We start from the raw sequence: 26590 nt of genomic DNA, 5'->3' as shown, positions 1-26590 counted from the left end.
ATATATATATAATATGTGCCTTACTATGTGCTAATGCTTTCATCTTCATAACACCCCTTGGAGGTTAGGTCCCATTATTATCTCCATTTTGCAACAAAGAAGCTGAGGCACAGAGAAATTAAGTGATATGTTCAGGATCACACAGCTAGTAAGTATCTAAGACTAGATTTGAATTCAAGTTTTCCTAACTACCACTTAGTTGCCCAGAATCCTTATTGACTGTCTGCTAGTAAATTTGCTAGGAAATATAATAGTTTAAATTCATATTTTGTGTGTGTGTATGTGTGTGTGTGTGTGTGTATAAATTCCTTTTTCTAAGCTAGAAATCAAATTAGGAGTTGAGTGTGTATATGTAGAGAAAGCATACTTTTATGCCTGAAAGTCAATTTTCCTATTCAAAGGTTATGTAAAACATGGACTACCAACTTGATAATAGCTTTTATTCTTAGTGGGGAAAAAGCCAGAGAGAATTTTAGTTCCTATAGAACACAGACTTGGGAAAAAGGCTTCTCAGTACTAGGATTTGTAGGAGTCCCGAGCTCCCTTGATAGCCCCAGTACAAACTTGCTCATTTTTACCTTCAGTTCCCTTTCTGCAAAAAAGGGAATTGACTTGCCCTGGTTTTCCCTGGGATTTTAGAATGTTTATTTCCTAAGGCAATATTTCTAAGAAACACTGGCCATCAAGTGTTCTATTGACAATAGTTTTAGGGTTTGTACCTCTTCTCAACTATATAAGAATATCCATATGGTATATGCCAGACACAGAGTGATAGCCATGTCCCAATTGAGATATGTTACTTTTTACTTAATTATAGAAAGTTCTATAAAACTATTCATCACATAAAATGAAAGTGGAACTTCAATTTAGTTCAGCAAAATGTAAGCTTGAAATATCAGGAAAATGAAGATAAATTGCCTTTCATTTAAGAAGTGGCTGATTTTGTTGTTTGTTTTTATTTTTTCTTCTTGATAGTGCTTTAGAGCCTGTTTGTCATGCTGCCTAATGTGCCCAGAAGTGCTCTTTGTGGGTTTTGATAATAATAAAAGCAAGTTATTGGGGGAATTTTCTTTTTCTTCCCTAGCTTCATGTCTCCTCCCCAACCCTTTCAGCAGGCTACCCTCCTTTCTTTTCTCCCTCCCTAAAGAAAGACCCTCTGCAAAAAAAAAAAAGAAAGAAAAGAAAAAAAGGAGGGTGGTACGTGTAAAAAGATATTATTTGGATGCAGAAAGGCTCCGGCTGCTTATTACCTACAGTGCACTAGCTCTGATGAACAGACCACCATGGTTGTGACAACTGATATAGATGCCTTCGGGGTAAAACAAAGGTTTGTATATTACACAAGCAATTTCACTGTTTTCTAAACATCTTGCCAAGATGGTGGGAGCTGGCAGTCCACACTGTTTCAGATTTGGGATACTTGGATTTGAAGTGACTGTCGATTGTGGACCTTTTTATTTGTCTTCCATGAACTACGAGCAGCCTAGTAACCCAGGAAAGAATTTTGCATAGCCTTTAAAGTTGTCTTCATGGCTTCCCAAGATTACATACACAAATCACTTGACAAAAGTGGGGTAAGAGTCTTGGGCATAGATAACCACACAAGACAATCGTCTTGTTCCAACCCTTAAAGAGTCCACAAAGCGAAATGTTTTATAATCCTTTTTTGTGCAGTAGTCAAGGAAGAATAGAAAAGAGTTTGGGCAAAGATTATCCAGAAGAAAGAAAGGGACTCTTTTGGGGTTCCAGCTGAAACACAATAAAGAACATAATTAACTTCACAATTCTTTGTGTTTTTCATTTGACTGCAGGGAGGAGATGAAAGAGGACTGCTAAGCCTTGCATTCCATCCCAATTACAAGAAAAATGGAAAGCTGTATGTGTCTTATACCACCAACCAAGAACGATGGGCCATTGGACCTCATGACCACATTCTTAGGGTCGTGGAATATACAGTGTCCAGGTACCATTAAAAGAGTTAAGGCATTAGCATCAAAACCTTTGTGTTTCTCCTCATTTTGCAATTTTTGTTTAAAAGCCTATAATAAAACAATCAAAAGCTTTCAAGCATCTAACACAGATAGGTAGTTTTGCAGAAATTCTACCTGTAGCTTTAAAGAGAACACAAAAGTTTATATTTTTAGCATTTTCCTCTTCTCTCCCCCCCCCACAAGCTATATCTTAAAAATTAAATGCTTTTCCTGTGACCTAGAAAGTAATGTTGTTTTTGCACCATTCTTCTTAACTTCAGTTCAAGGATTCTGCTCACTGTTCTGGTTGTTCTTTGTGCAACTACAGAAAGTCTAATCTAGCATTGTTTCTCTCTCTAATATGCAGGAAAAACCCCCAACAAGTCGATATGAGAACAGCCCGAGTGTTCCTGGAGGTAGCCGAGTTGCACAGGAAGCATCTAGGAGGACAGTTGTTGTTTGGCCCAGATGGCTTTTTGTACATATTCCTCGGGGATGGGATGATCACCTTGGATGACATGGAAGAAATGGATGGTTTAAGGTACAGAGACTGCCAGGATGAGGATGCCCTTCTGCATTTGGGTTACACTGATTGGAAGTGCCAGTGAGTTAGAAAAGCTGCAGTTTTAGCCTCTTTTCCTTTGTTCATCACTTTATCACCTGGTCTTTCATCTTTTTCATTTGTAAAATAGGAAAAAGAAGACTTGAATTTGTCAGCAAATCTTGAAATCATAGATTTAGAACCAGAAAAGACCCTAGAGGATGTATAGTCCAAACCCCTCCATTATTCAGATGAAGAAACAACATAAAGAGGTTAAATCAAGCCAATAGTCATTTATTAAACTACTACAAGATACCAGGTTGAGGCATTGATAGAGTGCTGGGATGGGAATCAGGAAAGTTTGAGATCAAATGTAGCCTTAAACACTTCCTACCTTGTGACCCTGGACAAATCACTTAACCCTGTTTGTCTCAGTTTCCTCATCTGTAACATGAGTTGGAGAAGGAAACGGCAAATTGCTCCATATCTTTGCTAAGAAAATTCCAAATGGGATTTCAGAGTCAGATGGGACTGAAATGACTGAACACTAGGCAAAGTGCTGTCAATATAGAGATAAAAAACAGTACCTGTTTTCCAAAAGCTCACAGTCTAAGAAGGTAGATCACATGCAAACAACTATGTGTAAATACGATACATAGAGTCAATTAGAAATAATCTCAGAAGGAAGAGAGCGCTAAGATTAATCAGAATCAGGAAAAGCAGTTTGCAGCAGCCAGAATTTGAATAAAGCCAGGGAATAGGCAATCTACCAAATACATGCTCTGATCACACAATGATTGAACATAGATTTCACTGAAAAAAATTAATAAATCAGATCAAATATTCTTCTAAACATATTCATTTCTAACCATCTGTTAGCATTCCCTTGTTTCTCCTCCTAGATCTTCAAGTGTGAATAGGGAGGAATGTCTGCTCCCCTTCTTAGAATAGTGACAGCTTCAACTCCCCATCTTAGCCTCAGATTTTTAAAAGGGCAATCAGCTTTCCCAGGACACCAGCCAGATTGGGTTAGAGTCACAGAACTGGTAAATGTTTAAGGCAGGATTCAAACTCAGATCTTCCTAACTCTTAAGTCCAGAACTTTATCCCTTATACCATCACACTGCTTTCTTCAAATCTTTGAATAAAAAAAAGTTAGCAAATTAGAACCATCATTAATTATTACTTAGGTTTTCAGGTGATTCTGTGAGATCTAGACCTCTGATTGCATTGTTATAAGGATTGGAAGAAAAATGAAAGAAGCAGGTTCTGTTTTGCAATTCCTCAGTGTCATACCCATTTGCCCTTGTCTTGCCCACCCATAAAGCAGAAAAAAAATCTCCCTTTACCCATTATTATTCTGTAATGCTTTTTTTATATATCATAGCTTTCAAACAAACTTTTTTTCCCTTCTTTCATTTCCTTTCTCACTTTGCAACTTTGATAAATTTACCTCCAATGAGGAAATGGTTAAGCTTACCCCTCCAGTCACCTCTTCAAAGTAATTTAGGTGAAACAAATACATTTTATTTTTCAAAGAAGTTTGTGTATAATGTCAATAATTAATGATTTAGAAATTCAAAAGGAAATATCTAATTTTCAAATTGCTCATGAAAATCAATGGTGCCAAATCATTGACTTGGCATGGAGTATGCATGCACACATAATCGTGGCACCAGGAATTTATGGGATTTGTGGTTACAAAAGCACTTTTAAGCAATTATATTGTCCTCCAACTTTCTCAGTGATTTTACAGGTTCAGTGTTGAGACTGGATGTAGATACTGATATGTGCAATGTGCCCTACTCCATTCCGAAGAGCAATCCACACTTTAACAGCACCAATCAGCCCCCTGAAGTGTTTGCACATGGGCTCCACAATCCAGGCAGGTAAGGAAATGAACCCCAAGGCTCTTTAGTTACAAGAAGGAGAACATTGGCTTGGGAGAAGAGACTGGTCATTTGAACCATAAAATAACCACAAAAGGGATGGATGGGGAGGAAAGCTAGGAAACTCTGGATTCAAATCCTGCTTCTGACTCCTCTGGATTATCTGACTGTGGAAGATTTTTGGAACTATGTGAATTTATAGCCTCATACCTGTCTTTTCTGTGAGGCTGATCTTCACTGATAACAGGAATTTTTCACAAGGAGTTCCTTATACCAATGAAATTACAAGCCCAGTCCAGAAGAACAAAAAGGCAGTTGTCTAACCCACAGAGAGGGAGGTATTTAGCAATACGATTAAAACTAATGAGATCAGAGCATCACATAGATTTAGAACTAGAAATTACCTGAGCAGTCATCTTGAACAATCTGTTTTGCAGTTGAAGATACTCAAGTTCAGAGAGACTGTGACTTTCCAAAAGTCGCACAACTAGTAAATGGTCAAGTGAGAATTTGAACTCAGTTCCTCTGACTCCAAAGTTATTACTTTTCCTGCTGCCCCACTCTAGTTGTTTGCACATTAACTGAATTACTATCACATGAAATAATAGTGATTCCCAAACTTACATCCCATCATCTGTTGTTACCCTCTAACAATACCCTTCCTTTTCAACAGTGTAGCATGATGGCTGGAATCCTGGATTCATGTCCCACCCCAGAAACATGTTAGTTTGGAAAAGTAGACTTTGATAAGAAACCTGCTATCACTTAGAATTATGGAGCATTCTTATACAAGTGAAAGAAAAGTCAGTTTCCTCTAATTCTCTCTTTATCTTGCGCCTCTACCCCCTCCCCTACACCACTAAATACAGCCATATAAATACATTTCCTTAAGAAAATTCTCAATATACACTGACCCAAATGACACTATGGCTAAGAATAGGTGGTAAGTTAAAAAGAGCGAGCCACCATGGCCAAGCTTAGAAAGCACAATCTTGGGAGGAGGGGTAGAAAATTGGACTTGAAGCCCTATTCTGACCATGAAAACTTCTATTCAAATCCCTTTTCTGATATATACTAGGTATATGACCCAAGCATTATTATTTAATTTTTCTAAGCCTCAGTGTGCTCCCAAAATGGGAAAATAGTGTAATATTACACAGTTTTGTGAAAATTAAATGGGAAAATGTTTGTAAAGAACGTTTAGACCTTAAGATACTATAAGTGTGAACTATTGCTCATAACTTCTATCTGAAACTCTAAGAGGCTCATCTAAGAAACTTTCCAAGAACCCAGGTCTTCTCTTAAGGAAGGCTGCTGAACCATCAAGACATAGCAGCTTGTCTTCCTTCTGCACCCAAAGCACCTGAGTTCAGGTTCCCCTCTAAGGCATTGGGGTAAGACAATGATGACCACCTCTGATTCCATTTCACAGTCCATAATCAGTGAGGCAAAGAAAGACATGGTATTTCCTTCTGGATTCAAACTTGGCATCCATCAGCTCTTTTAATCCTTGGACATGTGAAAAAAAAATAAACAGAAAAATATGGAATCCTGATGATTTAATTAACTGAGTCTACACTTTGTGCTGGAAAGACAAGATTCATTGATTCATCAAATCAATAAATTAAGATTTCACTAATGCTACAAAGATGTAATCTGTTTAAAAAGGAGACAAAGACATGACTAATAAAGACTAATTAGCATTTTCTCATTGAGGGTGACATCATTGAGATTACCTAAAGATAATCTGTATGAAAGAAAATAGAAAAATGTATATATGCACACACAAAGATCAAATTGAAAAAATGAAAAAAATTAGGTTGCAAAAAAAGACAAATTTCTAGATTAAAATATGAACTCCTGCTAGTGAAATATAAGCTTCCCGAGGGCAGAATTATTTTCTTTTTTGTTTTTGACTCTCTAGTATGTAGAACAGTTTCTTAATAAATACTTAATTGGAACATATATATTCATGTACCTATATGTATTGTTTTAAAGTTTATAAAATATTGACCTTACAACATTCCCTGTAAAGAAGGTAATGCTAGTACTGTTACTCCCAGTTGTGTAGAAGAAGAAATGGAGCTCAGAGAAAAAGTAGTAAAATCACAGGTGTATAATTGCATATGATCACAGGAGGAGAGCAAGGACTGTCACCAAAACCTTCCCACTGGGTCCAAGGCCCTAGCCAATTATATATACCCTATTTCACTATATTGAAGCAGGTGACCAAGAGAAGAGGAAAAATGTCCCTCTCCAAAGATCTTTAAGGTTAATTAAGATATATGAATATACATCTAAGCTGACATCCTTCCCTGGAGAAAAGGACTTGGCTTTTGGGTCCTTGGCAATTGAGTAATCCTAGGTCAGAATTACATTATGGTCATAAGGAACTTTTAAGTGAATTCATTATCTCTTTGATATACAGGTGTGCAGTGGATCGACACCCTACAGATGTAAATATCAACTTAACCATACTTTGCTCAGATTCAAATGGAAAGAACAGGTCATCAGCCAGAATCTTACAGATCATAAAAGGGAAAGACTATGGTAAGTTCAGTATAACTTAAAGATTCTGTTCTTTTTTCAATGATTTGAAGATATGGAATAAAAATGAAAAGGAAATTCTGCCCAATAAGCACAGGAGAAAGCTTGAGAATAGCAACCCTAATTAACTATCAGTGGTAAGAGAATACATTCCCTCCCCCCCCCCTTTTTTAAAAGGTCCAATGAGTCTCATAGGCTCTAAGGGTTCAATTTAGTTAATTACCTTTTCCATGCACCAAATGTCTGAAGGCCAAAAAAGCTTAATGAATCTGCAAAAAGTTAGCAGTTTAGAACTTACTCATCAGTAAAATCAAGTCTAGTAATTTTTATCTACTTAGTATATGATGGACAAACTTGTTTTGGCATTTTATATTAATGAAAAAATAATTATGGCAAACATGATATCACTTTCAAGTAACCTTTTTTTGTTGTTTTTTTACAAGGTCAATGGGGTTAGATGACTTGGTCCCACACAGCTTGGTAATTGTTGTGTCTGAGGTCAGATTTAAACTTAGGTCCTGACTCCAGGGCTGGTGCTTTATCCACTGCACTACTGAGCTGCCCCAAGGAGCCATTTAAGATAAAATATACAAGTCTCACCAAATACGCAAAAATAAGTAGAAGATAAGTCAATCTGGGACACAATTTGAGTGACTGCTTTAGCAAAACATATTTATGTGCAAAAATAGGTATATATACATATATATATATATATATATATATATATATATATATATATATATATATATATTAGTTTTTGCAAGGCAATGGGGTTAAGTGGCTTGCCCAAGGCCACACAGCTAGGTAATTATTAAGTGTCTGAGTCCGCATTTGAACTCAGGTACTCCTGACTCCAGGTCTGGTGCTCTATCCACTGTACCACCTAGCCACCCCATGAGAATAGATACTTGTATAAATCAAAGCATTAGATAGCATCAGGACCTTTTTAGAAATATATGTGATACAGAACATCAGTGCTATTCTCACCAAAAGAGTGGAGTTATATTTACAACTATATTTTTGGATGAGGAAGGTGACCAAATATAATCTCCATAGACTATTTTTTCCTAAGTTTGATAACTTTGTTGGTTTTAAGGTAACATAACCATCTATATTATCCAGCCTTCACTTGGTTTTCATTATAATATTAATAAGTCCACCTGAAACTATATACCAACACTGACTAGGCTTTTATAAGTCTACTTTAAAATATGTATATGTGTATACACTCATATGCATGTATGTATGTGAGTCTATATATGTATGTATGTACATATATATATATATATATATATATTCCTTCCTTATTTATAAATGTTGGACAACTAATATGATAGAAAAATTCACTCATCCTATTTTCAAAGAAGACGTTTATACTAGTATATTACTGAATTAAAATAACATTTGTCTGAAATACTGTCTCCCAGTAGTCAAAAATGAAATTGGTAAGAATTGATGTTGAGGTTGATCATTTGTTTTTGGCTCATTTCCAGTGACATGGAACAAGTCACCTCATATCTCTGGGCTCATTTCCTCATTTGTAAAATGAGAGGGTTTGTTGAACTAATTGATCCAGCCCCACTTCCCCCAACCCCACACACATACAGTGTTTAGCATGCTTATGTTTATAGTTGTGGCGCCATGATGATGATGACAACAACGACAGAAACCCCACTAAGAAATTTGGAACTGAATGTAAAGCCAAAAAGTTTTAACAGCTGTTTTAAATTAGGAAGCTAATTGATTAAGTAACAGTGTTTTTTGCTTATTAGTGTTGATTTTGAATAAAGCCACACTCATTAATCATAGTAATCATTATATCTAGTCTGATTTTAGTATTATTAGGGATTTTAAATATTGCACATTTTCACAAAGTTTTGTCAAATATCCAAAACATACACAAAAGCACTATTATAGAAAACTAAGAAGCTTTTTGGTTATATTTCAATAAATGCTATTATAGAAATGACTCAGTTCTGGTTTCATTGAGACCTTACCACAAGATCTACATAAATTCCCTTAAATCCTGGTAAAATTTAAGAAGAGAAGCCATTCTTCCATATTGGATTTTTAAAGACCTATGTTATTTTACCAGGCCTGGTGTCTACTTCAGAGTTAAAGAACATTGTTACATAACTCATTACTTGTTTCCACTGTGGAACACATTCTTTTTATTTAGTGAAATTGCATTTCATTTGATCTAATGCTGTGATAGTTTCTTTCTAGAAAGTGAGCCATCACTCTTAGAATTCAAACCATTCAGTAATGGGCCCCTGGTTGGTGGATTTATTTATCGAGGATGCCAGTCGGAAAGACTCTATGGAAGTTATGTGTTTGGAGACCGAAATGGGTAGGTTTCATTTATTCTACCTGGTAAAACCTGCATGAATAGTCATATTTTCTAATAGGATTTTCTTTTCTGAGAAAAGGAGATGGAATTCAGAGGTAAGACAATGGGGTACACAAGCCATAAGAACTATGATTTTTTTTCCTTCTATCTCTATTTTGAGTGTTGATTCAATTGAACATACACACACAGACATAATCACATATACCTTCAAAAACTTAAAAAAGATATTTTATTCAGTGAATAAAATATGTGTGAAGACAAACAGGGAAATCTTGTTGGCCATCCTATGAGTTTCTTTGGTTCTTCCCCTCACTTTCACAAAATACTATAAATGGGTTCATCTAACAATAACAGCTGCCCAGAATATGAAAGCCCCTGGGCAAGGTGGTAGGTATGCAAAGGCAAAAGTGAAGCAGTCCCTCTCCTCATGAAACCTACATTCAACCAGGACATAGAGAAATCAAGACAAAGTATTTATGATGTAATTTCAAGAGGGAAAGAGCATCAGGAGAGGCTTCTCTTAGAAGATAGTGCTTGAACTATCCTTTGAAGGAAAAAATTATCAATTCTAAGAAATGAATATTAAAAATTACTTTGGAGGAATGTGGGGCTTTTATTCTCTGTGCCAAATAAAATGATTGCTAAATTTCTGGGACTTTGGTAAACAAGTTTCTCAGTTAATAGAATTTAACAAATTTAAGTTTAGTCAAGGTTAAATGATTTTCTTAATCATGGCATAGTTGATTATGGGAGACACCATGGAGACCCCAAACTGAGACCTCTAGTTTTCCTGGCAAATGGAGAACTGATGACAATAGTTCACTAATGACCTACAGAGGTATCCTGACCCAAGCTCTATCTTGCTTGTATCTCTCTCTGATTAATAAAACAACATGGATTCTACCTCCAGAGAGGAAGTATCATGCTCTGAATGAAAGAAGAGGCTTTCTTCATACTGAAGTGCCCTCCTTTAAGCAGAGTATTTTGCAAATATTATTTTCCTTCATCAGTGGCATTTCCTAGTTCCATGTAAGTTAAGGGCCATTGTATCAAATTCAACTCAATGAACATGTCATAAGCATCTACCATGTGAAAAACACTGTTTTCTATGTCACCTTCTGCCATCAGGGTCCAATGACATTCATTAAGGATTTTCTTTAAAAAAAAAAGGATTTTCTTTTCATTGCTTTTATATCATGTTCCTTTGGCAAAAAGCAATGACAGATCCCTCGATTTGTTTCCACTGCAGAAATTTTCTAACTCTTCAGCAGAACCCAGGAACCAAACAGTGGCAAGAAAAACCCCTGTGTCTCGGCAATGGCGGTTCTTGTAGGGGCTTCTTTTCAGGTCACATCTTGGGATTTGGAGAAGATGAATTAGGTATTGTGCAAATAAATAATGTTATCTCTTGACTCTCTTGCTTGAGATATTTACTGACATGATTAGAAGAGCAGTTTTGACATCATTTTCCTCCATTTCTTAGACTTTTAAATCCTCTAGTAAAGATGAACCTGTTTACCTGCCATGGAGGCGAAAGGGAGCCCACTTCCAGATTCATTTACAACATATCCAGATCTATAATTAGGATGGGGGTGGGGGTCAGCCAGGACTTTGTCACAGGATGCCATTTTCTACTTCTTTCCCAATTCACCCTTTCAGCTCCTTATGGTCCTATATGGTCCTTGTGCCAATGTCTTATCCCTCTCCCACTATGCTTCCACTGCAGCTTTCTCACTGGGGCAATCTGTTCCCTGACCCTACTTTCCTGAAGTTGCCAAGGACTAAGAAATCAGCTCCCCCACATCCCTGCCATAGCCCCTTCCTCTACCTCTCTCTGTTGCCTTTCCTCTCAGATTTGTCCAGTACCCAGCTGAGGAAAATGTTTCCATCACTTACATAAATCTTTCCCCTCCCTCCATATCCTGTCCTCATGGGTATTGTCTGGACAACTACAGAACCAGGGTAGACATTAACCCACAAAAATCTCCTCTTTACCATCTTCTCCCCCATATTTTTCTCCTTCACCAGCTATAAAGTGGTAATACACTGCAACCAATGAAAATAACTGTCCTCTGAATGCCTTATTCCCCACAACTGAATTTGGTCCAAGTACCAGAATAACTATATAACTCAGCATATTCCTCACCATTTTATTTTTAAAATACTTTCTACTTTGCAAATATGAATAGAAGACAAATGTATATACCTGAAAAGAAAGGAAAGAGATTTTTTCCCAAGTCAGAGAAATGTTTCAAGAGATGTATTAAATTTCTTTTGCATGTTGATTAGTTAAAAGTGCAGGCATATTGATTTTTTCCTAACTGAAATGGACCACACAGGCGATCTGAGTCAATTTAGAAATAAAATAAGATTTCGTTTTTTGTCTGACACTTTTCCACAAACCCACAATTTTCTTTGTTGTGGTGGTTGTTCAGTCATGTCCAATTTGAGGGGGTTTTTGAGGTTTATATTTAAGGTTTTCTTGGCAAAGATAGTGGAGTGGTTTGCCATTTCTTTATACAGATGAGGAAACTGAGGCAAACAAATTTCCAGTTGTATCTGGAAATAATCTCTTTATACTTTGTGCTCTTTGACAATAGTATAAGGTTTACACAATATTTTACAGATAGCTCATTTATTATCACAATAACCCTAAGGTAGATGGTACTTTTACCCCAATTTTAAATATGAAGCACCTGAGGTAATCATAGGTCAAGTGATTTTTCTCAATCATTCAATTAATGAATAGCTGAGACCAAATTCAAACTCAGATCTTCCTGATTCTAGTTCTAGTACTCTATCTCCTATACTTCTAGCTGATCTGAAATGAGAATTTATATATTTTTATACTATATTTACCATATACATTTATGATTAGGGATTAGGTAACAACTTAAAATAACTCTGATTTCCTTTTTGCATTTATTTCTTCAATAGGTGAAGTGTACATTTTATCAAGTAGTAAAAGCATGACCCAGGCTCACAATGGAAAACTCTACAAAATTGTGGACCCCAAAAGGTAATCATTTCTTGATATAACATTAAACCAAAAAAATTACACTTTTCTAAATCATTGTCTAAGTTTATTTAAATCTCTGGAGAAGTAATTGAAGTAAGTAAGCTCTAATAATAACATGTCTATCTTCACAAACTTCTTTCTACATGAAGCCTTTCCTGATTCCCTTAGCAGTTAGTATCCTTCTCAAACTACCTTGTATTTAGTCATTTAGAATTTATTTGTATTTATTATCTCTCTTTGTCTATCACTCTTGATCTCTTTCTTTCTCTCTAGCTGTCACTCTGTCTCTTGTCTCTCTCTGTCTCTCTTTCTCTCTCTCATATGTGTGTATGTGTATATATATATATATATATATATATATATATATATATATATATATATATCCCAATTAGTACCTTGAAGTGATCTCATGTAAAATGTGGCAGTAAGTTCCAATCAAATGGAAATAAGTTGTGTGATTTTGAAGTGAGCACTTCAGGGGATTCACTATTGCACCAAATAGGGCCTGGCTGTATACATATGTGTATATAGGTGGGTTTATATTTGTCTTTTGTGTGTGTGTGTGTGTGTGTGTGTGTGTGTGTGTCCTTGTCTCTCCCATTAGAATGTCAACTCATGAGTGGAGATTTTTTTTTCCATTCATTGTCTTTGTAACCCCTAGTACTTAGCACATTCTCTAACACAACATAAATGCTTAATAAATACTTATTGATTGAGTGCTTGCCTTTCTCACATGTAATCATGTTGTACTGAAAAGAATCTCACAATTTCATTAACAAATTAATAAACCTGATTGCTACCAACATTTAAATGATCAGGGTCTCAAGATTAGAGCATCCTGATTATGAGAAATACAGTGACAGTGAAAAAGGAACATAAAACTGTGACAAGGGAAGCTGAAGATAGAGCAGAGGTAGATATTTGGCAAGTTCTGTTCCCTCCTAGAAGACTTCCCAGCTAGCACACAACTATCCTTCTATTTTTCTGACACAATAGTGAAACAACAGTCACCAGCAGGAGGTTGGTCTTTCTTAGCAGTATCACTTTTTAAAAAGTAATCAGAATAATTGCTTTTCATACCTCAGCATCAGAGCCTTGTCCCAAAACCTCCTGAAAGCATTTGTGTGGTTTCTGTGACTAGAATGAAAACAAAAGAAGGATTTTCTCATTTCCCCTGGCAAGGGAAGACTTGAACTCTATTAAATCTCTTAAGTGTGGGTTTGGTTATTGTTTTCAGTAAGCCAAGACTTTCCAGGGCAAATTAAAAGTCAGTCAAATAACCATTAGTTATTGGTTAATTTGATGGATGAAATCCAAACTTTAAAAAGCTACTAAGACTATATACTTAAACACCGATCATGAGTACAGTGTAATATTTACGAAAAGTGGGGTATAGGATAGAACATCGGCCAAGAGTAATTATTTTTTTTAACTAACTGTGATTTTATTGGTATAGAGAATTCCTAGTGAAGAAACAATGCAGATTGGACCATGGTTACATAGCCTTAGAGAACCAACTACAGTAGTTCACTGAGAGGTTAAGACACTTGCCAAGTGTCAAATAGCTAGTATATTGACAGGGGTGGGATTTGAACCCAGATTTTACTGACTCCAAGCCATCTCTACCCATTCTGATAATCTGCCTTTCACATGATTATTTATCCAAACTAATTAAATGATAAATGATTTGCTTGCTTGCTTTTGGTTTCAAGGAAAACTGAGTCAGACATTTCTTAGATCCTTTCAATGTGCTAAGAAAATTTACTCATAAAAAACAAAGAGCTAGAAGGGACCCCAGAGGCCATTCATTCCAACCCCTACCCAAAATGAAATTTTTTCTCACAATATACCTTCCAAGTCATTATACAACTACTTCAGAAGGAACCTAATAGCTCCCAGGGAAACCCATGGCATCATGGAATAGCTCTAATCAATAGATGTCTTCCCTCTCCCCCTCACATCAATATTTTTGACCTCTGCCACTTCCTCCCATTGGTCCTTGTTCTATACTTAGTAGAAAATAAGTTTAATCTCTCTTTCATGTGACAGCCTTTAAGTAGATGAACACAGCTTTGATATTTCTTGTCTGCCTTCTACTTTCCAGGCTAGTCACCCCCTTATACTTCAACCAATTATAACATGAAAATATTTCAAGGTTCTTTACCACCCTGGTTACTATTCTCTAGATACTCTCCAACTTGTCTAAGTCTTCCCTAAAATATTATTCTCAACCTGAACTCAGTACTCTGGATATAGTCTGCTTAGAGCAGAGTAAAATGGATCTCTTGCTTCCTCATTCTGGACACTGTAGACTTTTAATACAACCTTGGATAGAATTAGCTTTTCTTGGCTGCCATATTGTTTGACTCATGTTGCTCCTGTGGTTATACCTCCAAAGTCTTTTCAAATGAACTGTCATCTTCAAATATCAATACCCCCCATGATGTATTTATGATATTGTTTTTTTAAGTTAATTCAAGAACAGAACTTTACATTTAACTTTCACTTTATTACATCTCATGAAATTTGGCCCTTCAACTCTAATCTTCATTGCATTAGCAGTTCCTCTAAATTTGGTGTGATCTTCAAACCAATAAGTCATTCATGCCTTCATCTAATTCACTGATTAAAAAAAAGTTGAAAAACCTAAGGAAAACGTTGCCTTACTGAAGAACTCACTCCATGCTGAAGTTAACCCACTATGGATGATTTTTGTATCCATTCATTTACATATCTCTCCATCTTATCTTTAAACATAATGTGGAAGAAACACCAAAGTTTTATGCCAAAATTCAAGTATATTCTGTCTACAATGCTATTATTAGGAAAGGTGAGATTAGTCTGACATGACATTTTGCTGATATATCTCTGCTGCCTTGCTTTTCTAGTTGTTCACAGACCATCATTCTAATGATGAGTTCTAGAATTTTTTCCCTGAATCAAAAGTCAAAATCACTGGATGAGAATTTCCAGACTCCGCTCTTTTCCATTTTATGAAAATGGGGGTAGTGTTTGTCCTTTTCCATATCTTCAAAAGCTCTTTAATTTGCCATGATCTCTGCATTCTAAGACATGGTTTGTCCAAACCAAGTTACTATTTCTTATTGTGTGCAACTAGATAGTTTCTTTGGGACAGCTAGATGGTACAGTGGACAGAGCACTAGGCTTGGTAATTAGGAACTCATCTTCCTGAGTTCAGATATGACCTCAGACACTAATCCTATGAGCTGAGAAGGAAATAGCAAACCATTCTAGTATCTTTGCCCAGAAAAACCCAAATGGGTTCACAAAAAGTTAGACCCAATTGAAAAATGACTAAACAACAAAGATAGTCTCTTCTCTTACCTATGGTTTTCATTCCTTTCTAAACATTTTTTGTTCTATCTTTCCCAGTCCAAAGATTGATTTTCCCCTCAGAGAAAATAGAAAAAAAAGTCTTGAGTAGTTCACCCTTCTTAACTTTGTCCATTTGCATCATCCAATAACAGTGATCCTATCTGTAATCTGATCCTTGTCTTGAACCTAACACAAACAACAATTCAAAACCCCTTTTTGTTGTCCTTAGAATTCCTCACTAGCCTTAGATCATTCTGGGTTTTTTACTCCTGACCTTGTTCCTAACTAACCTTGTTATTCAGATCACTACAATAGCCCATAACACAAAACAACCAATAGCAACAAAAGCACAAAGCCCTAGTTAGCCAATTCTTGTTGGGCCTCAGTGATTGACAGATTTTAGCTAGAACATACCTATTCTGCATTCTGCATCATCTTTTCTGTATAGACCTTTCAGCTAAATGGAGGAAGAACTGTCTTTTACCTTTCTCAATTTCAAGATTCTTTACATGACAATAAATGACTAGAAACCGACAAATCTCATAGAAATATTGACTAGTTTCTCTTCTCTGAATAACTGCTCACAAGAAAAAAGTGGTATATACTTAAAGATATTTCCCTGTTCACAAGATGGGCATTTCTCTTCCTTTTCATTCACTGGTTCATTTATTTAAATAACATTTAGTAAGCATGTGCCACATACTGCACTGGACACAGGGAATGTAAAGACAAAAGAAGAAACATTTCCTACCTTCAAGAAATGTCTGTTCTGTGCTAGTATAAATAATTATTGGTAAGTCAATTGAAAATGTATGCAAATTATATACAGTTTCAGTGGGCTGGCTTTAGCAACTTGAGGCACTGGGCAAGGTCTGGTGTAGAAAGAAGCTAACATAATGAATCCACAGCACCTTTTCTCAAAAAAAAAAAAAGAGAGGTGCATAGAGCCCTGCTTGCCAGGAAGTTCTTGGATATGGCTAATGAAAATAATTGGTCCTGATTAATCCATTTTAATGGTACTGATAACATCTGTAATATCACTCATTTATCATCTGTTGGCATGCTTAATTTGTCAGTCACTGTACATTCAGTGAGATTGCTTCCCTATTGCAGCAGAAAAGTCTCTTGTCCCCCCCCCTTTTTAGGGGAATAGCAGCATATCATTTGATAGAATTGAAAAATCAGCTTCTTGGTAACCTGTTCCAGTAGAGGAAATGATTAAGACAGAATAAATTAGTAGTAATATATCCATTACTTAGAGATGTAAGTTCTGTTATTCTTTGTCATTTCAATGATTATGCTTTTAGATCAATTTTAATTCTTGATGGATGTTCCTGCTCCCTTTTAAGAGTCCATGTTTGCTTGCAGGTATTCATGTAATATTCTCCCATACCAAAGGGAAAAACAAGATCTTGTGCTCTTCATTTGGGTTGTTTAGTCTGTTGGTGTGTGAGTCAAAGTGAATTTTACACCTTAAATCCATTATTAGTATCTAATTACCAGTGTGACCTTGGTTTTGTGTTCTTCGGGTCTCTGCTAGTCGGGTGGTCTCCAAGTGACATACCTGAAAGGCCTGCCTTCCCATTAGATTGCTGTTACTGGTGAGTTTTTTCATGTGTGGGGCCAGGGTTAAGTTGTGTGTTTGGTTTCAGGAGGGAAGTAACCAGAGACTGAAAGACACTGTCCTTGTACTTAGGCAAAGGCATCAATTAAAACTTCCCTGGCTTGTGGCACAGTACCCTCGTTTGCATAAACATCGGTCAGAAACGTCATGCTGTTTTGATTTGGGGCCAGAAGTTTATTATTGTAGTATTTCTCTGCTGAGGAGTTGAAGTTCTATATAAGCATACACTTCGGCATGTGCTCAGCATTACCCCTGAAACATTAGCTAATCATCAGCACTGTCTTGTACAGGTTTCCTGCCTAGGAAGAAAAAAAACCCCACACTGAGAAATTCATTATTAGCAAAATTTGAAGAAAACCTGGCTATTTTTTTCAGTGGCCTCTCTTGTTACCACAGAAATCTATCCACATTAAAGCCTTAGTTTAAATTGGCTTCTAGTAGGTAATCATAAGAACTGACATTTATAGAGCTAACAGTTACATAGTGCTTTAGTGTTTTCAAAATATTTTAAATATTTCATTTGATCTTCACAACAACCCTTTGAGGTAGGTAATATTATCTCAACTTTACTGATGAGGAACTTCAAGGCAAGCACAGATTAAATGATTTGCCCAAGAACCCATAGCTACTCAGTATCTTGAGACTAGATTTGAACTCAAGTCTTCCTGACTCCAGGTCCAGTGTTCCATCAACTTCATTGTCTGGTTTTCTTTATAATTATCAGACTGCAGTGCTTTACAATTTACAAAGCAGTTTGCAGACATTATTCCATTCAATAATCATAGACTATGCATTAAATAAATATTAATATTGCCATTTTTCAGAGGAAGAGATTGATAATCATAGATCATCCATGAAGTAATATTAATATCACCATTTTACAGAGGAAGAGACTGTGGCTTACAGATATAAAGTAAGTTGCAAACCATTACCCAGAGAGGAAGTTCTAGAGGTGAAATTTGAAGCCAGATCTCTCCTTCCTCTAGATCTTGCCATTTTTCTGCTACACAGCTTTTATCTTTTGGCTTATTATAGTAACTGATAGTTTCAGAATAACCTCTAAATGAAGATTGATTAATAGTTCTGGATAGGGGCAGCTAGGTGACACAATAGATAGAGCACCAGCCCTGGAGTCAGGAGGACCTGAGTTCAACTTCAGCCTTAGATACTTAATAATTATCTAGCTGTATGACCCTGGGCAAGTCATTTAGCTCTATTGCCTTGCAAATCCAAAAAAAATAGTTCTGGATAAAAATGAGATGTAGATTATTTTATTTTTTGGTCCAGATTTGTGATTTCATCAGCATCATGAACATAATTAGATCTCTCCACTAATATGCAAATGTGAGAAGCAGAACTGGCACCCAGATTCCCCCAGGACTCCAAGTGGGTTGGCCATCAACCCCACATTCCCCATTAAATTATCAGTATAATCTAACCTCCACAAAACAATGGTCAATGTCTTCAAAGGAAAATGGTGACTTTAAATGATAGGTAAGCTTCTTTTTTCATGTTTTCATGCATGTAAAAAAAAGAAAAGATGAGAAAACCTCTAAACCTACAGCAACATTTAAAGTTACATCAGAAAAAAATAGGAAGCCCACCTCCCAAACAACAGGCTACATAGACTATTCTTAGGTCTTTGTCTATAAATGATTACCATCAAGTGACTCCTTGGTAAGGGTTAGAAGAGTTTTACCAGGGGCAGCTAGGTGGCGCAGTGGATAAAGCACCAGCCCTGGAGCCAGGAGTACCTAGGTTCAAATCCAGTCTCAGACACTTAATAATTACCTAGCTGTGTGGCCTTGGGCAAGCCACTTAACCCCATTGCCTTGCAAAAAAAAAAAAAAAAAAAAAACCTTAAAAAAAAAAAAAAGAAGAGTTTTACCACAGAAGGGAATACTGGTTAAATGTTTTACTATAAAATTCTAAGATTTAAAATTGAATTGCTTAATTTTATTTTGTATTTAAACTATAAAGTTCAATGTAAAAGTAAATCCAGAATTACCTCAGAAAGATAGAAGCAGTGCACCCAGAAGTGATATAAGGCACCAAGGATCCTCTCAGTTTTATTAGTCATGGTCAGTACAATTCTGACTTTAAGCAAAAGCTCTTTCTGGAGCAAAAAACTCAGGATACTTCTGGTTGGTGGGCAATGGAATCACCCTCATTCTCAAATGTCATATGATGATATATGACCAAATGGACTTAGGGAAGAAGGTATCCAAAAGTATTAGGGATAAGGTCTGACCACACTTAGGATTCCCATCAGCCTCCAAGACCATCAGACAAGCCCTGGCCTGTGTAGGAGCTTCCCAAGTCCAGCAATCTTAGAAAACAAGCTGAATCAAGCACAAAAGCTCTTTCCTGACCCTCACCTCTAAAGGGTGAGTAGCAATTTGAATTTTTCCTTAATTTTGTATTAAAGGACTTGGCTGAAAATGGAAAACTGTCTTTTCTAATAAAACTGAACCCTGAGCTTCTGAATTTAGTACCACCACAAAGTGGTAAACTGGAAAGCTGATTAGAACGAATTTTACAAGTCTTAACTGTTTTCTATACCATCTTATCTACTCAATGTCCATCATATACAGCAGAAAACGTACTGAGGCAGAGGACCTGGGTTTGAATGCCAGTTTTGCCATTTATATGATCTCAGGCAAATCATTTAGCTTATTGTACTGGGTCTTACTTTTCTCAAATTTAAAATGAGAGGTTTAGATCACCTGACTTTCCAGCCCTAAATTTATGCTCCTCTGAATGAACATTCAAAGAACTCTTTATATACCTTCCTTGTCATCAAATTCCTTAGGAAGACAATAAATGATGAGATGCTTAAAAGTCTTAGATAAGACATAAATTAGCTTCTCTATTCTAGAAAGCTCTTAATGAGAAGCAAATGGTACATAGGATTTTTTTTCTGAATTAAAGATGCTTTTAGCAGAAGTCAGATGAAGACACTTTGCTTTACCTTTCCCTTTCTTCAAGTCTCAGTCTATAAAATGTGCACCTGCCTCCCCTTACCATGTGTTGTGACTGTCGGTGAAATAATATACTTTGAGTTCCCTGAATTCTGCAGAAGAAAGACACTCTACATATCCAAGATTGAAGTATTATTGTCAGGCCAAACTTTCAAAGATCATAATCTAGGTGGTTTTTCCTCACCTTTTTAATAAAAGTTTTGAAATTAGGGCAAAAGAGTTTTGAGTAGTTAAGAATACATAATTTTTTTTTTAGGTTTTTGCAAGGCAAATGGGGTTAAGTGGCTTGCCCATGGCCAAACAGCTAGGTAATTATTAAGTGTCTGAGACCAGATTTGAACCCAGGTACTCCTGACTCCAGGGCCGGTGCTTTATCCACTGCGCCACCTAGCTGCCCCTCAGAATACATAATTTTTTAAAAGGACCTTTCCATGGCCCAAAGTCTCACAGTTTACAGATTTTTTTCTAAATTAAAACAAATATCACATGAAACCATTGTCAAGTTCTTGGAGAATGGAAACAGAAGAACTGCGGCACAATACTAACTGTTCAAAGGCATTCCTTCAGAGCAAGATTTTGTCACAGCTGTGGACAAAATACACTTTATGGTATTTTTGCTTTGTTCTGTTTTAGATGGACAGATCTAGGCAAACCAAATGATCATCTTTGATCTTGAAATATTTTCATTATTAGTCTTTTTCAGCATTTGCAAAACAGCATTATTTTTTAACTTGTGCTTGCTTTATTTTCAGAATGACAAATTTTTAACATATTGCTATTGTTATTTAACTTTATTGCAATGACCAGTCCCATAAGATGGATAGATATTAACTCCTTGCACATTTGAGGCTTGAATTTCACTTAACAGAAATGCTGCATCCCAAAAGCCTTTTGTGACCAATATAGAAAATGGATTCTCTCACGAAAGCCCACCAGTTTGCAGTTGACTTATTTCTCTATTTGCTTCATCTTATACTTGCTCCCAGGGCTGATCACTAATAGAGCACTTTTTTTCCCTTCATTTTCCAAGGGGAAACCAGTTTAGTTTCTGTGATCTGGGGCCGGCAGGCAGGCAGCCCTGCCATCCTAAAGAAAAGTCATACATAATAGAGCAGCTTTAGCCCAATAAGCCAGTCTCTCCCAATTCATCAGTCAAAGTTTTATGCAAGTGGCCTCCCCTAGGTTGATAAATTCCCACAGTGCCTGTTGACCCAGCTGCCAAGGACTCCCGCAGCAGGTGTTGTTTTCATGACCACCCTGGCAGTAATACAAACTGTTTCACAGCTCCATTGACCTCTCAGCTATTAGCAGGGATACAGGGTCCACGAGGGACTCATTTTCAAACATGACAGGATTTCTGAAGACCAGAGGTCATAAGCAAATATAGATCCTATAAGAATACATTCAGAGTGGTCGATTTCAGGTCTAAAAGGCAAAAGAATGTGTGCTTCACTATTCTTTTCACCAACTATCGAAATCTCTTTTAGCATCTCTGACAGTTCATAAAGTTTTATTTTTTAAAAATAGAGATGATGCCATGAGGAAGATTTTGTTCTAAGGAACCAAATGTTCTCCAGATGTTTTCTGACATTCAGAATAATTGACTTGCATCCCCAACAGATCAGAATTTTTTGCATGAATGAATTACATATATATGAGATATACATATTAAATGTATATATATATATATATTTGTGTCTGTCTGTATCTCTAATGAAATAGTCATACCTGTTGGTAGATTTTAGATATAAATTTACACAGATATATAATATATGTGTGTGTGTTTATATATCTATAATGGGATAATAACCTAAGAATTATTATACATATATAATAACATACATGTCTATAGTAGTATATCTATTTTAAAATTTTTATGTATATTCATTTATACATATAGGTATGCATGTATGTGCTGAGATGCCTAGACTATTTACACAAAGACATCCCAGTTTCAAAGAAAGACATCCCATGCATGTCCATTAGGTTATGAGAAATGTTAAAGTGAAGCTTTTCAAGGTCATATCTGATTTCTTGGAGCTGTGACATCTGACCATCACAGCCGAAGGGTGAAACCACTGTTTCATACCACTTAGAGGTTCTTTTCAACCATCTCATTCATTTCAAATTCTATAAGAAGACATTGGTTCATATAGTAATTGTCTGGCTGACTACGTGAATATGATTGAGTTGTTCTTGTCAAAATGCATTTGTTAAAGAGGGCATGAAATGAAGAACATGATGCTAGTGGGAATTTTCTCCTTCTCAAATGAGGCCCCATTGGTGTTCTGAAAACTGGCCTCATTGTTCAGAACTCTTAGTAGCATTATAAAGAACCTGCCATGATTCCTCTTTGTGGTACAATAAAGAAAATCTGGTATTACACCCCCTGAATGTCTTGGGATTATACTGGAAGTCAACGCATCATAAGACAATGCAGTCCCTGGGTTGGAGTGCAGATTTGCCTTTCCATCCCACACGTTGAAAGTAAACCACATGTTTTGTGAAAATACCTTTTAGTAAGGAAAACAAATAGTCCTAAGGCACATAACCATCTCTTTTCAGGCTGCTTCCCTGGAGGAATAAGAGAAAATACTTTGAGTGAATGGCTTATTATTGCTAATATTATCAAATGAAACTGAGAGGGTTGTCTCAAAATTGGAGGATTTGTAACAGTGTTTTTGGACTTTAAAAATGGCTTTTGGGATACATTTATGTGCCTTTTTCAAGTATAGTCATTTGCTTCCTTTCTTTGTGACTTATAGGCAATGTTTTTATTTCCTATTGCAAATATCAGTGAAGTCTTAAACAACCAAGGATTAATCCACTTTGAAATCTGCTGCTCTATCTGCAGGATGGAGAGAAAGCATTTTTCAGACAAATGTTTCCAATTCTGTGTATGAAGTTTACCAGTAATAAAGTCCCAGTATTCTTTTTCTATATCTGCTTCGCAGTCTCTCCACTGGTTTTAATAAGGCTTCACAGCCTCTCTGATAGGGGACTATGCTCTGCCTGGCTTATGTCTCCCAAAACAAAATAATTAAATAATGTTCCATTCCTAAGAACCACTTTGATACTTATCTTATTTTGTGAATTTTTGATACATAATTCTATCTGGGCAAGAAATTTCTCTCTCTTCTTTCTCCTTTCTCCTATTACTGTCTTGTTCCATATGATAATTTATCCATCAAAAGTGTCACAGCCAACTAGTCATGGTCTACCTGTTTGGTCATTCTTTGAACTGACTGCTCAGTCAAACATGTTCATTCAGAATCAGTTTGCTTACAAACTGGAAAGTCATTGAACTTTTCTTGGCCATTGTTGGAACAAGAGCAGACTCAAAACAGGAGTACTGAGTTTCCATTTAAAGTGGAATAAATTCTTGCAACATACCAATGTATGTAAATTTTGACTAGGCCGTATCTGAAACAACTTGTTCTACCTCTGCCTTCCACAAAGGATGGCTCAATCTACTGCCTTGTGGTTCCACTCGAAATCCTCTTAATTCAGTCATGGACTGCTGAGACCAAACTCCCTTTCTCTGGCCTTCACTCTCAGTTCATGTTTACTCATTTACACCAGCCTAATATCTCCTATATCCTTATCCTATTCTTCCTACCCCTTGTATTTTTCTATGCACATGTTAATTTTCTCCCCTTCCCTCCTCTCATAGAAAGTAAGCTTCTGAAATCAGGGACTTTTTTTTATTTCTGACTTGGCATCCCCAGGACACAGCTCAGTATCTGAGATATAGTAGGCCATAAATTTTAAAAAAAATTTAATTTATCTATTGGTGAATAAATGAACTACTTTTAATATTTGTTCTTCATATTCAGAGAAGACCACGTCATCAGGAAGGTGATGTCATGACAAGTACATGGATTAGATTTGAATGAGGGATGAAGTTAAGTCACCAGCCTCCCTTTCTCCTCCAGGGCCATCTGGGTCCAGTGGTCAGATATGAATCAGGACAAGTGAAGATGACCCTGGATGCTAGGCAGTCAACGTTAAGTGACTTGCCAAACAAGTGGCAAGTACCTGAGGCCAGATTCTAACTCTCATCCTCCTGAATCCAAGGCCAAGGGCTCTATCCACTGCACCACCTAGCTGCCCTTGTGCTACTCTTAGCCAGTTTAAGAATGATAGCAAACGGGCGGCTAGCTGGCGCAGTGGATAAAGCACCCGCCCTGTCGTCAGGAGTACCTGGGTTCAAATCCGGTCTCAGACACTTAATAATTACCTAGCTGTGTGGCCTTGGGCAAGCCACTTAACTCCATTTGCCTTGCAAAAACCAAAAAAAAAAAAAAAAAAGAATAATAACAAAACATCCATAGGAACGTGTGATTATAAAAATCTGTTCCAGAGAGCTCATTCAGGTGAAAGACAGAATGTTTTATTTTTCCTTCATAATAAAAAGAAAAATTTCAAATCAAGTCCCCTAAAATTTCCTTCCTCCAGTCCCCTCCCCCATAGTTTCATATATTTTAAATGGAAAGAGGACCTTGTGGACCATAAATCCAATCTCCCACTCCCAATTTAAAAAGGAGAAAACTGAAGCACTTGGTGAGCTCAACAATTTTCTCAAAGTCAGAGAGGTGAGCCAAGATAGGATCCAGATCTATATACTTTCCACAGCAACATACTACCTGTTAATCATAATTATCTGTTAGAATCCTAGCATTGTGATCTTCAGAAAGAAAAATAACCACTGCAACTGAAGTTTTCAAATTTTTATGTGAAATAATTAAAATAATTCTATTTTTTAAAATTAATTATTGCTAGTTTCAGTTTAACATTAATTTTAGGATATGATACTATGAGCAATAATGAATTACTAGAGAATAATCAAGTGATATAAACATTGAAAATCTGTTTCTGCTTTCCCTAATTCAACCATAAGGCTTTTGAAGACAGGACTGTTTTTTGCCTCTTTTGTATCTCCAGCTTTTAGCAAAGTGCCTGGCACATAGACAATTTTAATAAATATCCATCTAATTGTATTATGTTGAATTGAATTTCAGAGATTATTATATAATATAAAATATTGTCATCCTTGTATTTACTGAAACCTTTGTTAAAATAGAAATAGATCATCTATTTCTAGATAATTTATATAAGATATAAAATAGAAAACTTTAAAATAAAGTATTTGGCAGTTTCTCATCTTGCTAAGAAATCATTCTGGGGTGGCTAGGTGGCGCAGTGGATAAAGCACTGGCCCTGGAGTCAGGAGTACCTGGGTTCTCAGACACTTAATAATTACCTAGTTGTGTGGCCTTGGGCAAGCCACTTAACCCCGTTTGCCTTGCAAAAACCTAAAAAAAAAATCATTCTAATGTTTTTGGTTCAGAAACTCACTAGTCAACATTCAGAGCCATAGCTGAAGAAAGGCAACTTTGTCCCAGAATGCTGAATTTAGAGCCTGCCCCACATCCTGTGTTACAGGACTCTGATAACATTTGCAGTCTTTTACTATCATACAATGAATAGTTTGGTATCTAGTTTGGAAGAATATAATTCAGTTAAAGCAGAAAGCTTCCTACTTTCCTTCCCTGTTCAACAGTATTCTTCCTCTTCCCTCCCTCACTCAGTTTCCCCAGCAGCAATTTCAAATGGTGTTCTGAGGTCTCTGTGCTTACCAAAGGCTTCACAATCCTCTATTTCTACTGAGGAAATGCTTCATGCTATTTTCCCTAAGTACAAAAATCCTTAGTTACATTTTTGTCTATGGAGTAGCTATGAGCATTAGGACTGTATCACCATATATTTCCATTTATTCTTTAAGCCTGATCCTGAAGTTGTAGTCACATATATTAATAATTTCTTATTTCATTTGCATATATTTATCAAACCCCTGCATTTTAGCATTAAATCTGTATATAATTTGCTCTTGCCAAATTGCCTCCTTCTTATTACTACCATAGTCAGCGCCCAAGCTCTCTACTTTTGAGAATGTTTTCTCCATCATTAGGATTTATAAAGTTCCTTTTACATGCCCAAGTATAAGTGGTCATTGTCAGACAATAGCATGAGCTGGGGACTGAACACCACTTCAGTGCAAGAGATTTTGTGATTTAAGACCATTAAGCAATAACTTTTATGTGTGTGCCTCCAAACTGGTGTCTAGCTTGGCGCTGCAATGCAATTTTAGAACACAGAAATTATATAGTTCAAACAAAGAAGAATAAGTCTATACCACTCAGTGGAATGGAGTTATAGAATGCCTATGACTAACTATAATATAACATAATATGATATCATGTAACATAACACATTATAAATGACTATATAAGAACTATATAACAAACTAATCTTTCTGTTTAATGTGAGTTA

The 26590-nt window shown here is 36.3% G+C and overlaps 1 protein-coding gene across 2 annotated transcripts in view; it reads left to right on the top strand.

The window, feature by feature from the left end:
- The window catches only part of HHIP (hedgehog interacting protein), a 133661-nt gene that overhangs the window by 85739 nt on the left and 21332 nt on the right, over positions 1 to 26590 (top strand). For both annotated transcript variants that reach the window (XM_074229225.1, XM_074229224.1), the window contains exons 5-11: positions 1812 to 1963; positions 2338 to 2511; positions 4257 to 4400; positions 6829 to 6950; positions 9174 to 9297; positions 10547 to 10677; positions 12235 to 12316. In XM_074229225.1, the coding sequence (XP_074085326.1) occupies positions 1812 to 1963; positions 2338 to 2511; positions 4257 to 4400; positions 6829 to 6950; positions 9174 to 9297; positions 10547 to 10677; positions 12235 to 12316 (929 nt within the window). The remainder of the gene's footprint in view (positions 1 to 1811; positions 1964 to 2337; positions 2512 to 4256; positions 4401 to 6828; positions 6951 to 9173; positions 9298 to 10546; positions 10678 to 12234; positions 12317 to 26590) is intronic.

The sequence above is a fragment of the Macrotis lagotis genome, chromosome 3, assembly GCF_037893015.1.
Source record: "Macrotis lagotis isolate mMagLag1 chromosome 3, bilby.v1.9.chrom.fasta, whole genome shotgun sequence".
In the NCBI taxonomy this organism is placed as follows: domain Eukaryota; kingdom Metazoa; phylum Chordata; class Mammalia; order Peramelemorphia; family Peramelidae; genus Macrotis; species Macrotis lagotis.
This window is presented reverse-complemented; position numbering and strand designations above follow the sequence as displayed.